Source organism: Nicotiana sylvestris, chromosome 7, assembly GCF_000393655.2.
Source record: "Nicotiana sylvestris chromosome 7, ASM39365v2, whole genome shotgun sequence".
Lineage (NCBI taxonomy): Eukaryota > Viridiplantae > Streptophyta > Magnoliopsida > Solanales > Solanaceae > Nicotiana > Nicotiana sylvestris.
In genome coordinates, this window is record NC_091063.1 from 158,032,459 (window position 1) to 158,053,435 (window position 20,977).

Sequence of the window (20,977 nt, forward strand, 5' to 3'; positions counted from 1 at the left end):
AGGACAGAGAAAAGATTCACATTTTCTCCAGTGGTCTTGAATAGGCAACATTATGGTTGTATAGCTTCTTATTTTTTGGTTATTCTTGAGACCTGCTACTTGAGTCAAAAAGTGCACGTGGTGTATATTATAACTAGTTGAATTAAAAAAATTACTTTCGACCAAAAAAAAAAAAGTAAACAAATTATTATGATGTCTGAAAAATAAACACATATTTTAGATTACACATTGTATACTAATTTGTAATATATTACTCTCTCCGGTCCACAAAAAGTGACCATTTTATCTTTGACATACCCATTAAGAAAATACGAAAACCTAAAAAAATATGTATTCACTAAATTAATCTTAATTAATTGTTACTTTGACACATTAGAATATGTAAATAAGGGCAAATTTTGGAAAAATAAAATTAATTTCTTTTTGATTATGTAACTGAACACTTATTTTGGACCAAATAAAAAGGTAAAATGGTCTCTTATTGTGGACTAATTAATTATCCAACAAAAATAATGTATACATTATAATCCCAACATTACTATTATTTGCATTACGACCCCTGACTTTAGCAACATTTTGCATAAGTTGTGTATGAGCGAGACAAATACCTATTTCTTTCCCGCTTCTTTCAATTCCAGTTATCCACTAACGCCGCCGTAATCACTGTCACTAATGGCGGACAAGAAGAAACGCCGGCGAGCAGCCCACGACTCCGACTCCGATTCCGACGCCCTCCCTTTCAAATCCAAGCTAAAACCCGATTCCGTCATCCTCCAAACCCTAAAAAACCTCAAGGCCTCCTCCGCCGCCTCCAGTTCCAAAACCCCAACCCTCGCCGATGTTGGCCTCTCCACCACCTGCCGTGAAGTCACCGACCTCCCAATCGACGAGGTACAATACAATATTGGATCAGTAATGCTTAACCTCGCTCGTTCCATCCTCGCCGGCGAAGGCTTCTCTTTCAACGTCCCTTCTCGTTCTTCGGCTAATCAACTCTACGTCCCTGAACTTGACCGCATCATTCTCAAAGACAAATCCTCTATCCGCGCCTTCAGCAACGTGTCCACTGTCCGTAAAACAACAATCACCACTCGAATCCTTCAGCTCATCCACCAGCTTTGCACAAAAAACATCCATGTTACTAAGCGTGATCTGTTTTATACTGATGTTAAGCTGTTTCAAGATCAAACACAATCTGATACTGTTTTAGATGATGTGTCTTGTATATTGGGATGTACTAGATCTAGTCTTAATGTGGTTGCAGCTGAAAAAGGAGTGGTTGTTGGTAGGTTAATTTTTAGTGATGATGGTGATATGATTGATTGTACGAAAATGGGAATGGGAGGGAAAGCTATTCCTCCAAATATTGATAGGGTTGGGGATATGCAGAGTGATGCGTTGTTCATTTTGTTGGTTGAAAAGGATGCTGCTTATATGAGGTTGGCTGAAGATCGGTTTTATAATCGATTTCCTTGTATAATTGTGACTGCAAAGGGACAACCGGATGTGGCAACTAGATTGTTTTTGAGAAAGATGAAAATGGAGCTGAATTTGCCTGTTCTAGCATTGGTGGATAGTGATCCTTATGGGTTAAAGATTTTGTCAGTATATGGTTGTGGATCGAAGAATATGTCATATGATAGTGCAAATTTGACTACACCGGATATCAAGTGGTTGGGAATTAGGCCGAGTGATTTGGATAAGTATAAGATACCGGAGCAATGTAGGTTGCCAATGACTGAACAGGATATTAAGACAGGGAAGGATTTGTTGGAGGAGGACTTTGTGAAGAAGAATCCAGCTTGGGTTGAGGAGTTAAATTTAATGGTGAAGACTAAGCAAAAGGCTGAGATTCAAGCGTTGAGCTCGTTCGGGTTTCAGTATCTATCTGAAGTGTATTTGCCATTGAAGCTGCAAGAACAGGATTGGCTATGAGGGTTACAGTCTGTTATGGCAGCTCTAGCTTGTATGGTGAATTGTATCTCGTTGTTTAGTTACTTGAATTTTGTTGTATGGTTTACTTTTTGTTGATATCAAATTTTCATCAAATTAGAGTTCAGCTTTTGTTTACCCGGAACTTGATCTCATTCTTCTCTAAGATTTGTGTCTTCCTTTATTATTGTTTTAGTTCAGAGTTAGAGTTAGACATAGCTTGGTTTATGTATTTTGTTAGTGAATGGGATGCTTTTGCTCTCTAATATATGCCAATATAATGCACCAACCAAGAGCTTTTGGAAGCATAATTGGAATGATATTAACCAGCTATATATATTATGTGACTACTACAAAAAATCCAAATATTAATGAGAGAGGCACCACGAGCACAAGAATAAGAACACATGTTATTTTACAGGTTGAGAGATGTCATTTTTCTTCTGTTCTGTTTACACTTTGATGGTAAAGGGTGAAGTTTTCAGCACATGTGGTATACTGGTGTTGTCAAGTGTACAATGCTATTCAGTAGCTAAAAGAATAAAGATCAAAGAACTCTACAAAAAACACGAGTTCAGAAACTTTTATACACTATGTTTCTCATCATCATTGCACTATAGAAGCATCTAATCTTCTTGTTAGCCAGGACTGCAGTGATTCCTTAGGTATCCTCAATTTTTGCAAAACCGCTGGTCGCCTAGTTGGAGAGTGCATATTTGCTCGTAAAATACCTCTTTCTGCATGTTCTTCCATGTTTGAACACTTTTCCAGATGGTTTACCCCATCCTGGTTTCTGTCATTTCCAATTCTTGATGTTGCTGAAATTACATCAAGTCCCAAATCATGTTGCAAAAGTTTGATTACTGCTTCCTTAACTACACTTTCTTGTCTGACAGCACGTATGCCTACTTCTTGGACTCCTAGAAAGATTTGCACGTCATCTTTAATTGAATCTCCTGCAACCATATCCAACCACAATATTGATATTTCTAAATTGAATGGGACACGATGGATCTTTGTGCTATATGGACTGCTGACATGACCACAAGTATGCCGAAATGCACCATTTGGCCAATCAAATCGTAGTAAAAGGCATATGTTATCAAATGGCATATAGTACTTATCAAAAAAATCAAAGAGCTTATGGTAGAGTCCTTGGTGTAATTTACTCCGCAAGGACCCAACCCTCTCTAAAGTGAATATTCTGAGACACTGAAGGTAAAAAGGCTAGATCTTTTGAGTTCGTCCATTTTCTCACCTGCAGTGTACTTCTCTCTGATCATTCTCAAAACTGCTAGAACCACAATCCGAGCTTCAACCTGTCAGTATGCAAAAATTTGATGGGATAAATCAAGAGAATACGTTAAACCATGAAAGTCTACGGAAAGATCAGATGGTTGTATAAGACAGACATCCTCCAGACAAGATAATGATATTTCGATAAAATGATAAGATCACAATGGCAGACCAAGAGATGTGTGTTTAATTTGCTTTTTCCAGAAATCTTTTGTGCGAATATTTAGCTGGATATTATATTTACCTTACTAAGCCCACGAAGATTAATGGATACACTATTTGCATTATCCTTCTGCAAGTGTTCCGCAACTTTCTCTAGAATCATACTTTCAGGCTCTAAACCGGATCTATTGCGAGAGCTGAAGTAGCCTTTCCTCTGATTGCCATTTTGGATTACTCCTTCACACCACTGCTCAATTAGTTGCTTGAGATAGTAATCATTGGGTTTATACCTGCAATGTTTTATTTGTTGTAAATGAAGAGAATATTGAAGTTCCTAGACCAATGGTAACCCAATGGTACAAAATCATATCCAAAAAAGAAAAAAGAATAGGAAAAAAAGGAGATATAAAAGTGCCTCCTAACTAAAACTTGTGCACGCTCTACATATGCTGTAGAAAATAAATAAACAATGAAAAGCTACTTAATGATATTAATCGGGACCATCATCCTTGTACCTTAAACTAAATAAAGAACAAACCAAGATGTCCCACCAGGAAACGGTGTCTCAACCTCCTCCACTACACCTCCACCTCCCAAGCATGAATTTCACATACCTCCCTCTGATTCATTTCCCGTTTATCTCAGGACCCCCTTGAACTTGATAATTGCATTTTCACATACCAACACTCTCGAGTTCATCGATTCAAAATCCAAAATGGAAATTGAACTAAATCCAAGGTCAACAGCCCCACATGCACCCAGCTCCTTGACAATGCTATTTCAAGTCAATTTGAGGAGAAAAGTATAACCGCAGATGACCTTGCCGTCAAGGATAACTTTTGGGAACGATGTTGCCCTTAGTTTTTAGGGAATCAAAGGATTTCCTGCTGTTAAGGATTCCATGTGGTTCAATAAACCAAATTGGATTTCCATCGCAAGGTCACAGGAGTGAGTCTGCACTAGCAAATGGCTTTTAGAGCTGATCATTACTGCTTCAAGATGACCAGCTTTTCTTTCTTTTCTTTTTTCCCTCGATTCTTACACTTTCCGCTGTCTTAGTGTCCTTTCTATTTATTTTGTTTGGAGCAGGCTATGTCGCCCATTTATTCCATCACAAAGGGAAAGAAGAGTGCAGTAAAATTTTGAAAGAAAACCATAAGCAGTGATCAACAGCAAACACCCATCCCGAAATGGAATATCTAAGTTTCCAATGGAACATCAAAGTATAAGAAAAGGGACATTAAGCCTAAAAATATTTCGAGTTACATACCCTGCTTTCCGCATGTCCTGATATATAGCCAAGCATTGTTGTACTTCCTGCAGAGATCCATATCTACTACGAGCTCTAAGAAGTGTATTATATGTGACCTACAAAGCGTTATAGAGTTTATAAAGCTGTATATGAATTTGTTGATGTCAGATGACAGCACCCAGTTACAAAACTGCCCTAATTCATCTAAAAAGGTATTTCAAGTGTTCTAAAAAGAGCAGAAAAATAACAAAGTGTTGAGGCTTAAAGCGAAAAGGGAGAAGTGTAGCACACCCTTCTTTGAAGTGAAGTGCACAAGTTACAAGAAATTAAAAACTATCAAACATCTATGAATTTAGTACAATAAAAAATAAATTGCAACAATAATAACTCACTTCAACATCTAATATACAATAATGCTGATATTAACTCTACAAAAGTGAGATCCAACGCAGGACTCTAGTTGAAATCCCTTTTTGCGTCATTGTTTGAAACGCTAGAGGGTATGGGTCCGCCCATTAAGCAACAACAGTTTGCTTCGTATCGCTTCATTGCTTTAAGGCAACAAAATGATGGCTTTTAATAACACTGGTTATTTTGGAACAAAAGGTATAAATACAAAAAAAATCAAGTAATTTCAGGTGGATATTAAATCAATGCCATTTTAAGTGCAACCTAGACGAATTAACTCACCATATTTGGTTTTATCTGATATCTTTTCATTGCTGCAAATAATGAAAATGCACTCTTGAAATCTTTAGTTTCCACGCAAACCTGTTAAGTGAAAAAAGAATATACAAAATGTGAATCTATCATATCAGTCATATTTATATAAACATCATATCAACTGTTCATGAAGTATTGTGCCACTAAGAGAGAAGAAAGCTCAAAACCTTGATAATTGTTGTAAACGTCACCACATCAGGTTGAATACCAGCCTCTCGCATGGATCTCAAAATCTGCATTTGCATGAAACAGGTGTAATTCATATTGCTGTAAAAGATTTCCCTATAACAAAATTGCATTTTTTTTTTGCATACCTAGTTTTTATAGAGTTGTGTTCTGTAGAATTTTATATGTCGTGCACATAACTCTAACTTTAATATATACATTAAAAGGTTGGAACCGCATACTAAAGGTGTTACACTTTTGGATGAAACAAGTAATGTGCTTTGCACAAGATCCAATTTTTATCCCTTTTTCAAAGCCAAATTTCAATAACACATCTATTCATTTGTGAATGAAGTCATCAATTGTAATCAAACCTCTAATTTGCTTACAATCCTCTTAATATAGTATTATAAGTTAGTATTTATTTTTTAAATATTTACAATAACATGTATATAGGTTTTTTGTGCTTTTCTAATGTAATGTGAATATCTATAATCTATCTCAATTGGAAATTTCTTAAGCTGTAATTGAATGTTGAATACTCAAGAAAGCAAAATAAAATCTTTTTCTCATGCTAACAATAAGCAAGCAAAAAAAAAAAAGAAAAAACAACTCTTGAATATGTAACTTCTTTTTCATTGCAGATAACATTTCGCAACCAACCAAACAACATGCAAAGGAATCTCAATTGCAATGCGCATTTTTGTCCTCTATGATAACTAATTCAGTTGCAATGTGTAAATTCATATCTTTTGAACCATGTCAATCTCCCAAGAAATATCTGAGCAAAGCTAGGTTAGGATTAGAGAAATGAGTAAACAAAAGAAGTCAAATACTAACAGGGTCATAGTAGCAGTTAAGAAAGTTAACTGAACTCCACGTTCCACCTTTCTTTCTTCAAAGCAAGCACACAATAAGGCAGCTATGAAATTTAGTAAGATATGCAGACCAAATAGTTATTTATACTACAAAATATCTTTTCACTACTAGTACATGCAAGGTTCAAATATTTGAGGCATTATAGCAAATTCCCAAGACAATCAGCACTCCATTAACCCATGCCGTAGCGGAACTGGTTAGACATTGGCAAAACAGTCAAAAGAAAAGGTGATCTTTTTGTCTTCTCTTTCTTCCTTTTCCATTCGGGGTTGAACAATCTGCATAGGGGCATGGACTTCAGAACCAGTGCCCACCCAACCAAAAGAACAGCAGAATTTGGATGAATTAGAGGTATAACAGATAGCAACTGCTGGTGCAGAGGGAAAAGACATGTCATTGAGGTGCTCGAGACCTAGTAATTTAATGTCATTGCTCTTCAGCAGCTTAAAAGTTTTATAGGAAGTGGAGGTACATAAAATTTCTTATTATTTTGTAAAGTAAGATATAAAGTGGAGGTACAAAACTGCAAAGGGCCTATCTAACATGATGCCATAGAACTGCAAAGGGCCTATCTAACAGGATGCCATACAACTGTAAAGGGACTATCTAACAGGATGCCATGTCATTTGTTTGTCCCAAATGCTCTTCATGATACTTATCACATTATACCACAAATGTAAAGAAACGAGAACAGAATCACCCCCATAAGAAGTAAGATCACAGAAATAGCACTACCGCATGCTAACTGAGGGAAGTGAACTCCAACAGTTGCACAATGTGATGGCTTAGATTGGTGCAGAGCAACATTTAAACAAAAGATCAGCTAAATAAGATCTAACTGCCATGTCCCTATTATTGGTAGATGAAATAGACTACAGTACCTGCAGAGCACCCTCTACATTTCCTGAGCCTCCACATATGTCAATCAAAATAGACCAGCTTATATGGTTAGGAGAAAGACCTACTTTCTTCATCTCTTCCATCAAAGCTTTTGCTCGGTAGTAATCACTCCCGCATGCCTTCATCAAAATATTATAGGTCGAAGTAGTAGGTCTAAATGGAATCCTTTTAGAGAAATGTCCATGAGGTGAAGCAGAAGTGCAGTTGGGTATACTACCAGAGACCATAAGTGTGGGGGAGAGATCAATCGTATTATCTGTGTTGCTGCCTAAATCTTCACAATTCTCCTTCTGCAGTGCCTGTTCCTTCCAGGACCTGAATAGCCGAAAGGCCCTATCATATTGGCAGGCCTCAACACATGCATGGAGAAGAATGTTGTAACATTGTGAATTAGGTTCACAACCAGCCTGAAGCATCTCTTCAAATAACTGAATGGCTTGGTCTACCAGGCCTGCATTGGCACAGGCACTGATCAACGAGGACCAAGTCACAATATTGGGAATGACACCAGCTGATAGCATATCTCTTTTTATTTTAAGTGCCATCTGCCACATTTTTGCATCAGCAAATACCTATGATATCAAAATAGAGAATGTGAATATATTTTTTTTCCCTGATAAGTCAAGAAGTATCATTTATAAACACCATGTCATGTCAAAAGAGTATGTACGAGGGGTGTGTGGCTCTGCTTGAGTCATACATTGTCTTCCACCAAGTTTGACCAACTATCCATGCAACATGATATTTTCTTTTACATCAAAAATCCAATTGAAATAAAAAAGATATTAAGACTTTCAACATCATTCTCACTATGTGTAGAAATATAGAGGATGTGAATATGTAATCAACAAAGTATCACACAGCAGCTTTACCTGGATGTGCAAAAATGATTCGGGGATAGTGAAACCAGTAAATGTGTTATCTAATCTATGGATCCATGTTCAAAAGAATCCCTCTCTTTGTTTCCTTATTATTTAATATAGCCCTTACCTCTAGTAGAACATAGTAAAGTGAGATATTCTGTCAGAGAAGCACACTCAAGTTTTATACTGCAGAAAGAATGAGACTTCACAACTTTTTGTTCATAGTTATGGGCGATATACCCAGACCCTACACTGTGGCAATACGCTGGGAAGTCTTCTTTTTTTAATTTTAGTTAAGGGCGATATCAAGCAATGGATTCCATCCACAAGATTTTAGATGTTCAACATGGTTCTTGCTAAATTAGGAGGCCCAGTTATACCTTAATTAAAGTGCTGTATGTGAAGACATCCAATTTCAATGTTCCTGCGATTTCTAATTGCTTTAGCTCCCCATATATTTCTTTGGCCAAATCAACTCTTGTAGCAAGACAGCATGACTTCAGAAGGATATTGTAAGATGTCAAATCAGCTGGAACACCTAGTTTCTGAATGACAAGAAATGAAGTGAATAAAAATGCTCCTCCTTGGTATTTTCAGCTAACAAGAACGCAATTATAGATAAATCGTGATAAAGAAACAAGATCCAATGCCCAACTACAAATCACAAATGAGAGCAAAATAGGAAAAAAAATAAATAGAACATTACATTTTAGAATTCTTTAATACTAGCCAAAATTCCTTCATCAGATGCATTTAAGAAACAAAATGAAGATTAAAACAAAATTCATCCTGTGCCAGCAGAAAACTAAATTTATATCATACACAGGATTTGTTTGGGATGAAAAGGGAAAGGATTTGCAGGAATAAAAAGGTAAATTCTCCTTATTACGTCAGGAAGTAAAAGAGTGTTATACAGCAGTCCATCTCAGCTTCTCAAACCCTCTGGAACTTAATGGAAAGGAGAAGTAAAACAGACTTCCTAAGTGGCTGTGCTAACAACTAGAGGTACACAGTGAAAACTTCACCTAATATTTTAAAAATAAAAATTGAAATGATAAGGTTTTAATCATACAACAATAAGACTGTGCTGGAGATCTATGCAGTGAAAATTTCACCTAATGGAACTAAATTACTTGTAAAGAGCATCTATCCCTTCATTACTTGACACTGCACCTCCTTTTACATGTGACTTTTTCTGCATGCGAGTTAGACTTGTTGATGTTGTGTATGTGTGATTTGTGGTGCGAAACAAAGAGAGTAAGAAAAGGCTTACTTGCATTTGCTTGTATATATCCAAGGTGTAGCTCAAGTCACAGGCATTTACATTCATGAGGCTGTTGAAGACATAAATGTTTGGTGTAAACTTGCTAGCAATTAACCCCTGCACTGAAATTTAATGTTATAGACGCATCAACCAAGAATAAAGCCAACTTCAACCAAAAATAAAAGCAAAAGATCATCCTACTTGTTCCTTTATAAGTTTGTTACATAATGAGCTCCTCCTATTCTGTAAAAAAATGTCAAAGAGGAGATGCTTGTTTATTTGATTATGTGTTTGATAATCCAGCTTATGGGCAGGCCAAATTATTTTATGGGCTGCGCAGGTGGAAATAAATTGATCCCAGGTAACAGTGAGACTCGAACTTGAAAGTTGAGAACTCTATCAAGTTCGACTCCATTCCAAATTACAAGCTCTAACTTTAATAAAAGCTTAACTTCTTAGAGAAGGGTGAATTAGTTAGTTAGTTATTCAACAAAAAAGCAAAAACAAATAAAGGAATTAGAATGACGACAAGGATATTCTAATTTCTTTTACTATGTGTGATGCACCATTCCCATGCCTCCAGACAACTATATTATTTTCCAAATCCCTTCATTACTCATAACAAGAAACTGATTCCGCAATAAGTATTTATCAACAAAATCTTAGGGAATCGACAAGGTTTTCTTTCTCACAGAATTGGATCACCTGTAACCCCCTTTGTTGTGATAACTAAGAGTAATTTATTGATTGCCAGCATCAAGTCTTGGATAGAGTAACAGGAAATCTGATTTATTTATTAAATGCAACAGTCTATCTGAGATTCAAAATGGTATACGATACCTCATATATGGACCTGGACTTCAAGTAATCACCACAAAGACCACAAACATCTATTATTGTGCGGTAGACATACAAATTCGGGGTGTCCTGGTTCTGCTTAGATGCTTCAAAGACAGTTAGAGCAGACGCCAAATCGCCTTTCTTCCCAAATTCAAGAATTACAGTACAGAACATAATGTCCACATGTGGAAAAATATGTGCATACCTGCAGAGAGTCATGATTGAACTTACACAGTAAAGACATGGCAGGTAATCATGGTTTCCTCTATGATAATACTTTGTTTAAAGCATTTCTCAATTCATTATAAAACCAAGAGAAGTGAATTTCCAAGCACAAAAGAAAAGAAACCATTAATTGGATAATGAATGCAGGAAACTGACAAGTATCTGGAGCAAACAAAGTTCAAGACCAGGAGGATAAAGTGAACCAACCAACTAAACATAAGATATCCGGAGCTTCTGTTTAAGCGAACTAACAGCCCTGGTAATAAATATCATTCATTTTGTGCAGGTACATCATGTCTGCTTTTCAGTTTTCAGCGCCTCAATTCAATCATAAGCAATTAAGCGTAGATGAAAAAAGTTTCTGACCCATTCCTTGATCATAAAAGAAGAAAGAGTTTCTAACCCATTACAAGAGATACTAAGAAGGCAGGCCTAAAGTATACTAACTATCACTGTGTCATTGACAAGTTACTTATGTTCAACTGAAGAGGCTCCCACAGGAAAGAGTGTATAGAACAGAAAAAGCCACTAGTCTAACTACCTTTCCTGGAGCATGTCTCAGAGATGGTATATGAGATGAATATATTTTTTTGATGGGTAGTATTTTTTTTTTTTGATGAGTAAATAATATATTATATAAATATTTGCACTAAGCCAGTGCAACAGGCGTAATTACAGATTGTGCAAATCAGCAATTGCGTCTAAAATATCATCTACATCTGGTGCAAAAGCCAGTTTGAACCAAAAAGCAATCAACAAAATGCAATTAAGTTTAAGGCACTGTAAATTTCTTCTTTTGCCTTCAAAAATTCTACTATTTCTTTCAAGCCAAAATGACCACCAGATAACTTGAGGAACAGTGTTCCAGGTCTTTTGAGCTTTCTTGCATGGACCCTCCCTCGTCCAGCACTTCAGCATTTCTGAAATGGAGTTAGGCATGGTCCAAGACATACCAAATATTGAAAAGAACATGTTCCATAACTAGCTTGTAACCTTGCAATGCAAAAAAAGATGGGTAACATTTTCAGATTGTTCTTCACATAAAGGAAATCTGCTGCACAGCTTGAAACCCCTCTTCTGGAGATTGTTTTCTGTGGGGCATGCCTCCTTAGCCACAATCCAAGAGAAGCAAGAAACCTTTAAAGGTGCCATGTTTGTACCATATTTTTTTCCAAGGCCATAACTCACTGTTGCAAAACCCCAACATATTGTAACAGCTTTTAACTGAAAAAATGCCCTTGGGGTGACCCTTCCAACAGATAGAGTCCATTTTGTTGTGATCCAAATCAGTGTTGCTTAGAATTTGTAGCAAGAGGCCTACCCTCTCCATTTCCCAATCATTAATATTCCTTCTAAGACTCAAATTCCAGCCTTGCGATGTATAGAAATCTGCAATTGCCCCATTGTGACGCAAGGATAGATTATAAAAATCTGAAAATTGGTCTTTTAGTGGCGTATGACCCAACCATGCATCTTCCCAAAACCTAATTTTCCTTCCATTGCCAAGAATAAAACCCATGTTTGACTCAAACTTGTTCCAATGCCCTCTAATATGTTTCCATAAACCGGTGCCATGAGGCACTCTAGACTCTTTGGTGCGCCATGGATTGTCCAACGAAAACTTTTCCACCAAAGTTCTCCTCCAAAGTGCATTTTCCTCCATGTTGAATCTCCAATGCCACTTCATCAGAAGACTTTCATTATGATTCTTAAGGTTTTTAATTCCCAAACCCCCCCCCCCCTTCCTTTTGTCTTTGATGATTGTTTTCCAATTTACAAGGCAAATAGGCTTTGATAGTTTATTGCCATTCCAAAGAAAATCTCTCCTTAATTTTTCCATGTGTTTCAACACTGAAGAAGGAGTCGGAAATAGAGACATGGTGTAAGTGGGTAGTGCGTCAAGCACACTGTTGATTAAAGTTATTCTACCACCCAGGGAGAGATATTGTCTCTTCCAATTCGCCAACCTTTTTTCCATCTTCTCAAGGACCTCATTCCAAATTGACACTGATTTGTATTTGGCTCCTGAAGGTAACCCCAGATATTTTGTAGGAAACGAACCGCAGTTGCATTGCAATAATGTTGCAAGTTGACTGATATTTGGCACAGTATTCACCGGAAACATGGAACTTTTTGAAAAGTTTATGTGCAAGCCCGACACCGATTCAAACAAAGACAAAATCATTCTCAAGATTAAGATCTGATGTTCCTCCGCATCACATAAAATTAGGGAGTCATCAGCATATAAAACGTGAGAAATTTTAATATTCCCGAAGCCTCTATTGTCTGCATGGAAGCCCGAAATCCAGTTTACTTGTGAAGCTTTGCGTAACATGTTGCTAAGCCCCTCCATGACTAGAATAAAGAGAAACGGAGAAAGCGGATCTCCTTGCCTAAGTCTTCTTTGTGAAGAGAAAAAACCCCGTGGAGTACCATTTATTAGAACAGAAAATTTTACCGAAGAAATGCAAAATCTCATCTAGTTAATCCATTTGTCGCTAAAACCCATTTGACTCAGCATACCCAGTAAAAACTTCCAGTTAACATAGTCGAAAGCTTTCTCTATGTCAAGCTTACAAATGATCCCCGGCTTTCCTAACTTAACCCGCGAATCCAAGCATTCATTAGCAATCAAAGCAGCATCAGTAATGTTCCTGTCACTGAGAAAAGCCATCTGAGAAGAGCTGATTAACTTCGGAATCACTACTTTCGCCAAAGCTTTGGAGACTATCTTGTAGAAACTGCCTATCAAACTGATAGGCCTATAATCTTTAAGTTCCTTTGCACCAATTTTCTTAGGGATGAGAGCAATGTAAGAACAGTTCAAACTTCTCTCCAATACCTCATGGTTATGGAAATAGTTGAGAGCATTCAACAAATCATCTTTAAGAATCGGCCAACACCTTTTGTAGAACCCCATAGAAAAACCATCCGGTCGTGGAGCTTTGTCGCTTTCACAACTTTTAATGATGCATAAGATCTCCTCTTCTGTAAAAGCTCTATGCAGCCTCTCCTTTTCATCACTAGAGATACAAGGGGCATTATGATACTCCCAGTGTGGTCTCCAAGGCTCATTCTCCCTGTAAAGTGCCTCATAAAAACTAAGAATCTCATTTGTGATGATATCTTTGTTTTGAGTAGAAACTCCCCCCACTTCCAGCTTGTCAATTTGGTTGTATCTCCTGTGCGAGTTTGCCATCTTGTGAAAAAAACCCGTGTTGTTGTCCCCTTGCTTCAGCCATAGACACCTAGACTTTTGTCTCCAAGAAATCTCTTCCTGTTTGAAAATCTCCTCAAGATCCATCTGAAGATTTGCTCTAGAAAGGAGTAAATCATACGAAGGAGGGGATTCTTCGGCAAGTTGATCCATTTGCAAGATTTGGTTCAGAATGCACACTTTTCTATTTTCCAAGTGCCCAAAAGAGGATTTGTTCCATTCTTTGAACTTAAGTTTTAACTCCTTTAGTTTCTTGGCAAAAACAAAATCTGGACTGCCTACAAAGACAAAAGAGCGCCACCAGTTGTTAACTAAGTCCTCAAAATCTGGATGTTCCATCCACATATTTTCGAACTTGAAATATGAAACACCTCTACTCCACTGTCCACACTCCAGGATGAGAGGACAGAGATCTGACACAATGCGTGGAAGAGTGGACTGTTTAATAACGCAAAAGAGATTATCCCACTCCGAAGAAAACAAGAATCTGTCAATTCTTGAAGCCACTGTGCAAGAGATATTTCTTGATCATGTATACTTTCCCCCAAATAAAGGAGGATCTATCAGATTCAATTCCTCAATGACTTCAGAAAATTCCCGCATCCCTCTATCAAATCTCGAACTATGCTTTCTTTCACAAGGGAACCTTGTAGTGTTGAAATCTCCACAAATCACCCAAGGTCCCTCATAAAGACCCTTTACAGCCACCAATTCCGACCATAATTGGTTCCTTTCTACTCTGTTCGTAGGCGCATACACACCAGACAAACTCCATGATACCCCCGAGTGCAAGTTTGACAGCATAATGGTGATGGAAAAGCTTCCCTTAAGGATAATAGACCCTGCCCAGTCCCTCTTGTCCCAGAGAATGATTATACCCCCTTTAGTCCCAACAGCATCAATACAAGCAAAATTTGTCCATCTTCCAAATTTTGGTTGTCCAACCAGCTTGTGATTACAAGAATCTAATTTGGTTTCTTGGAGACAAACAATGTCTGCTTTCCAATTAAAGAGAAGATCCTTCACCATGCGTCGATCGTTTGCATTATTCAAACCTCTTACATTCCAAGATACAATTTTAAGATTCATCATAAGAAGTCGATGGTAAGAACCTTCCCGCTTCTCCCTGAGAGCCACCCGCAAAATTCATGTCGAATTCCAAATTTTTTACCTCATAGACAAATTTTTGTTTCTGACCAGAAGACTTCTTTACGGAATTTGCTTTACTGTAAGCCTGCATCCTCCTCTCAATTCGCTGTAGCAACTCAATTATGTCCCTCTCTGCACCGACATACTTGATACCCAACATTTTACATACCTTCGAAGTGTTTTTGCGAATCCACAGAGAGATGTTTTCCTCCTCAAAGTTGTCTAATTTACCCAAGTCAGCTGCTGCAGCCTCATCTTTGTACCAACCGAGACAAGGAGTCTCTTCCTGGATGCAAATCGGAGTATAATCCTCTGTCACTAGGTTCTGTTGACCAGAGACACCAACATAGCTAGGGTATCACTTATGCCTCATCAACATAGCTAGGGTTGCTATATAAATCCTTTGTATCCATACTATTATATTCAGGTCAATTTCATTCTTTTGATAAGTCCATTCAGGTCAATTTCTTTACAACACTAAAAAGTTGTCATATGCGGCAAATTAGGAGTTGTCCGAAACTAGAAATTCTATCAAAGGCATACTTAACCCGACACCATCATACAAGTCTCTGGTAAAAGGACCTCTTGAAAATAACAAGTCAACCTTAATTTCAACTAGTTGATGTCGCCAAAAGAGATGAGCTTGAGAACCAACAAGCACCATCAATATAATGCCAAGAAAAGGAGAGTATGGTAGATAAAGGTCCTAAATCTTGTCCTATTATGTTCCTTATTTACATTTGGGGAAAAAAGGTCTCAAACCCACAGTCTGGAGCATATCTACTACAGATATCCAAGTACCAATGTGCATTTTGGTCTTAAACCATAATCTTTACATGTATTCAACTTTAAAGTTTTAGAAGTGGTCGTATCCGGGTCCACCTGTGTGCACCTTGATTTACCTCCTACCAGTATAGCTACCGGATAACTCTCCCACCTAGACTATAGATGGGAAGAAATCACGCTATGTTTTTCTTTCGGCTGGGATTTGAATCCAGCCTCCCAGGGCCTTTCCTACTTCATTGACCACTAGACCATACCTTTGAGTGCACATTCATCTCTATGTTCTAATGTCCCTTAACATACGAACTACAAAGTTATCTTTATACATGCCACCTATTAATCAAACATTCTAGATGATTGATTACTCAATAAGACCACAAATGTATATGTTCTCCTTAGAAGAAAATAGTGGGAAAACTAACAAATCTCTGCTATCAAGAATCATTCGGTAAATGTCAAAACAATATTTCAGATAAATAAAATAATGAAAACTGTCTTAGTGAAGTCGCCATTACAAGATATATTCGAAGAACTGTGTTATTTGAGAGGACAAAGAGAATTTGAACCAAAACCCAACTCTAAGAGGTCTATGTGAAGATTGGGAAACCGGAGCCAACTAAGCACATCACAGATAGAGAGTCTAAACACAATAAAAATATAGGTACTCCACCTAGGTAATAGGAAAATGCATATGTTACATGCTTAGGCACATGGTGTTTGTCAAAATAAAGACATAAGAGGTGTTGCACCATAGATTAGGACAAAGGAAAGCGCTTACTGATAGTTACTTGTTTCATACTCATGAAAAACAACTGTTTTGTTATTTATGATAAACAAACATTTTATTTTTATGCAGTCATCTCAAATGGAGCATTACGTATCAAGAACATTTCAAATTCATGCCAAATTGGAAAGGTAATACCTTACGGCTGTATTTGGCTTTCTTTGGCTGATACAAAGTCTTATAACCTCAGATGGCTTCACCAAATCCTTAATTGGCATACCACACCCTGAAGCAATAGCATATCATAAAATATATCAAAATGCCAATGTATTTATAATAAACTTCACAAGCCTATTTGGAGAAAGATTTTTGGCCATATGCAATTCAAAAAATCTATAAACTTCAAACATTTTGCACCTTTTTAGATACATTAGATATACCAAACGAATGTTGGAATTTGAGATACAAACTCAAACATTGATCATTTAAGTCCATAATTTAGATTAACAAATAGAGTTAAAATTATACAAAGCTTTGGTGTAAGGAATTTTTACAACATCATGTCACCTTTACTTGTCTTATTTTCAAGAACACAAGTCCCATACTTTAAGGAAGCTTTACCAGTAGATATAACTTAACCTCTAGCAAATAACACTTGAAGACTTATCTGAAATCATGAGCATAACACAAAAATTATACCTTTAAGTGTTTCCATCAAGCTCACAACTTCCTCGATTTCACCACATTCCATAGTCCGTCTACACTCTCGAGAAAGCGCATTCATAGCAGCTCCATCAAACAGCTTCAACGGCTCAATCCCTAGCTTCTGCGCCCCCGTCAAAAGCTCAACTACGCTCTTTAGCTTCCCTTCCTCAAGTAAACGAACAATTCCATCAGAAACAATCTTCGCATTCAACAAAGCCGCAAATTCCGCCGCATTTACTCCCGAAACCACAACACTCTCCGCGATCATCAACGAATCATTGAACCTCCCATCCTGTGCTAGCTTCGACGCCAATTCGGCATAATATTTGAGACTGTGACGGCTTTGTGAAGAAGAGTCCCATCGCAGAGTTGATAGAAGTGGAGACTGAGAAGTGAGCTGAGACGGTGAAGGAATGGGCTTTCGCTTGGGTTTGAGTTTGGGCTTTGGCTTAGCGGTGGCGCTGCGGTGGTGATGTGGCGGAGTAGGGGAGGAATTGGGCGGGAGAGTAATGGAAGAAGATGGAAGAATCACCAGCGCTTCTCTCATTCCTAGCCAACCGTTTTTCTGTTGGATGTGAAGTGCATTTTTAAAAAGATTTTTGGTGTTAGTGCTGTAATTTTTTGGTCTCTGGGATTGAATTTGAAAGGCGGAGGTGTTTGCACATGCTCTGTACTTAAGCCGTTGCTTGGTAAGACTAACAGCCCGTTTGAAACTGATTTAAAAAATAATTAGTTATATATTTGGATAAATGTGTTGAAATTAATAATATGCAGCCGAAGAACTGGGTATACGAAGAGTTTTGTTTTAAAAAGAAATATTTTAGGAATAGAATAGTAAATATTTTGGTCAAACTTAAAGTGCTTATAAGCTGAAATTTGATAAGTTGGGGGAGACCAACTTATGGCTTTTGGCTTATAAGCACTTAATTTATAAGCACTTTTAATCTATCTATATTTATACTATATTAAAAGCACGAAAGCCCTTAGCGAAATGTCGTTCGCCTTTTTTACCCTTTAAAAATATATTTTACATCGGATAAAATTGTAAAATTAAAAAACTTTCCAAATATTTAGGAGTTCTAAATAAACTAAGTTTTTTCTAAGTAATTTACTATTTGATATCTTCTCCTAATAAGGATAAAAAATATTAAGACAATAAAAGAATCCAAAAAGGTAAGAGGAAATTTTTTTCGTTAGTTCCCAACAAGGAAACTTCACTATTTTGTGTAAAATTTCTTTTCTTTGTCCTTGTTTAATCATAAAGACCAATTTTGCCTCTTTATTTCCCTTTCATATAATTTATTTATTATTTTAAAAATTTAAATGAAAAGTATTTTTTTTAGAAGCTTGGTTGTTAAATTTGTTTATTTCTCAAATTTTCTACGACATTAGGTTTTAGGGAAGAGTAATTATTTTTGGAAAAAAGTAATAACTAATTTGTGATAAAATATTAATTAGTGTAATCTAATTTACGAAAATACCTAAAGTACCTCAATAAAAATTCGTGTTAAAAAAGAAACTAATATTATTATTAAGAAATTTTATTGCATAATTTAACTTTAAAAATAGGACTTAGTTACGAAATTCTTCTTGTAGCTGATCACTTTTTTTATTGATCTGTCACTAGCGATAATTTTTTATTATTTAACTACATAATTTTTTCATCGCTAATTTATTTCTTTATGTAGTTGACTTGTCTAGAATACATGGTATCTAGACGATTATTTTGATACGAAACTAATATAAAAGAACACTAAACTTTCAAAATCATCTTGGTTACGTTGTTTCATGCTTAGCCTCTACTTTTATTTTTTTTTACTAAATAGGCTCAATATTTGTCATTTTCAAGAGCTTATATTAAAAAAAATATTTTAAGGGCTTATATTTTTATAATTTTATATGCATCGTACAAGGTACACGCGCATCGCGCGAATCTATACTATATTAAAAGTACGAAGGCTAATATCGTTCGCCTTTTTTACCCTTTAAAAATAGGTTTCACGTTAGATAAAATTTTAATTTAATTAACTTTCCTAATATCTAGCACTTTAAAATCAACTAAAATTTTGACTATTAAATATTTTCTTATTGAACTAGGTAAAAAGTCCTAATATTTAGGACCTAACATTTAAGAATTTAAAACCAAATAAGATTTTACTTAAGTAAATTCTTTCCTTATTTACTTCATAATTAATTTGTCTTCGTTAGATTTCTTACGTCTATATTTGTTCTATATAAAGTTTAGGTTTGGTTTATATAAAGGTTGATTCCCATTTAAATTCTACCATTAAATCTATCTTTTCCTTATATAATTTTTTTAATTTAAATTTTTTATATGTTACGTCTTATTTTTACTTTGGGGGAAATTATTCTTGCATATAATATATTTTTCATCAACTCCTTTTAAAAGTATAACGTTAAATATGAAATTATTTTCATAATATATTTAAATTCTAGAAAAAAGGTCTATAGTTTCTATTCTATTTACTATTTAGTTAAAAATAAAATAAAGAATATAGTATTATTCTATTGTATTCTTTTATTTATGTTATTCCTTATTCAGATATGAATATATACAATAAGTTTTATTATCTTCTACTTCCATAAGCCGATTTTGTATATTTTTATACTTATTTTGTTTAATGTGTAAGAAGCTATAAGCGATTATTAGAATACATAGATTTTTTTTTATATTATGCTAGCTGGCATAAAGGACAAATGCACAGCTATGGACGAAAGGGTAGCCTCATTTCGCCTTACCAACCCCATGGAAACTCCGAATACATGCCTAGATTGTTTGTACAGACACACTTTTTGGGTGCTAAAAATCCAAAGTCGAAAGGAAAATAACTCAAAATCAAACAATAAAGAGGTATAAGATTATTATTTTCAGTATTAGGTAAACTATGGTATATTATTTTAATAAAATTATAAAACTGGGAGAAATATTAAGTTGAATATAATAATTGAGATACATGATTGAGAATTTCTATGAGGTAGAATATTTTTTTTCTTGAGGTAGAATATTTTTTTTCTTGAGTAATTGGCTAAATTAGATCAACTATTATTATTCTCAAGAATTATTTTTTTGTAAAATTTTATTTTTGTAACTCAATAACAAGCATATAATTCATTGAGACAGGTTACACACGCAAAGCGCGTACTCAAAGACTAGTTATATTAAAAGCACGAAGGTCCTTAGCGAAATGTCGTTCGTCTTTTTTACCCTTCAAAAATAAAGTTTATACCGGACAAAATAGTCATTTGATTATTTTTTAATATTTAAAAATAGTTATTTAATTAATTCTCTACTATTAAGGAATAGTCATCTAATTATTTCCATAAATTATTTCCGTAATTAATTATTTTCCTAATATTAACAATCTAAAAAACATCGTACACCACATAATAGGAAAACTTTTCGTTCAAATTAATTAGACACTAGAAAAGATTTTTGTTCAACTCCAACTATATTTAGTCTCCTTTTAGGTTTCATCCTTAAAACAATTCTTGTTCGAGCAGCATAAAACTAATGGTTTTGCTTTCTCTTTCTTAGAGCAAGAAGCTTTGTATTACGTATTTATATTAATAGTTGAATTTTACATTCAACTTGCAAACTTTGTATTAGTAGTTGAATTTTGTATTTACGCATTTGTAAACATTATATTAGTAGTTGAATTTTGTATTCACGTACTTTATTAGAACTTTGAATATAATACAAAAGCAATTTGTATGATATACTGTCTTTAATTTATATATGGTTTTTGTAGGCATCTGTTACAAGATTAGTGTGTTGTAAGCCATCATCTAGAAAGCTTTCTTTTCGATAATGGTTTTGGTCTGGAATGTAATTAAATTTATGTGTTCTTTATCTTACAAACTTTTTTTAATTTTTATA

The 20,977-nt window shown here is 35.6% G+C and overlaps 2 protein-coding genes across 2 annotated transcripts; one reads left to right on the forward strand and one right to left on the reverse strand.

The window, feature by feature from the left end:
* Nucleotides 1–566: 566 nt before the first annotated feature.
* LOC104226067 (DNA topoisomerase 6 subunit A) lies at nt 567–2,077 on the forward strand. The gene has a single exon (XM_009777949.2). It carries the CDS (start codon nt 673–675, stop codon nt 1,933–1,935), a length of 1,263 nt encoding a protein of 420 aa, XP_009776251.1. The 5' UTR covers nt 567–672; the 3' UTR covers nt 1,936–2,077.
* A 243-nt stretch (nt 2,078–2,320) lies between these two features.
* Nucleotides 2,321–17,730, reverse strand: LOC104226066 (pentatricopeptide repeat-containing protein At5g02830, chloroplastic). Its single transcript, XM_009777948.2, has 12 exons — nt 17,074–17,730; nt 16,573–16,660; nt 10,277–10,481; nt 9,446–9,553; nt 8,553–8,717; nt 7,291–7,881; nt 5,533–5,598; nt 5,333–5,413; nt 4,661–4,758; nt 3,473–3,680; nt 3,191–3,251; nt 2,321–2,888 (listed from the first exon to the last, which is right to left on the reverse strand). The coding sequence occupies exons 1-12, from the start codon at nt 17,624–17,626 to the stop codon at nt 2,539–2,541; spliced, it is 2,574 nt and encodes an 857-aa protein (XP_009776250.1). The 5' UTR covers nt 17,627–17,730; the 3' UTR covers nt 2,321–2,538.
* Nucleotides 17,731–20,977: the final 3,247 nt, after the last annotated feature.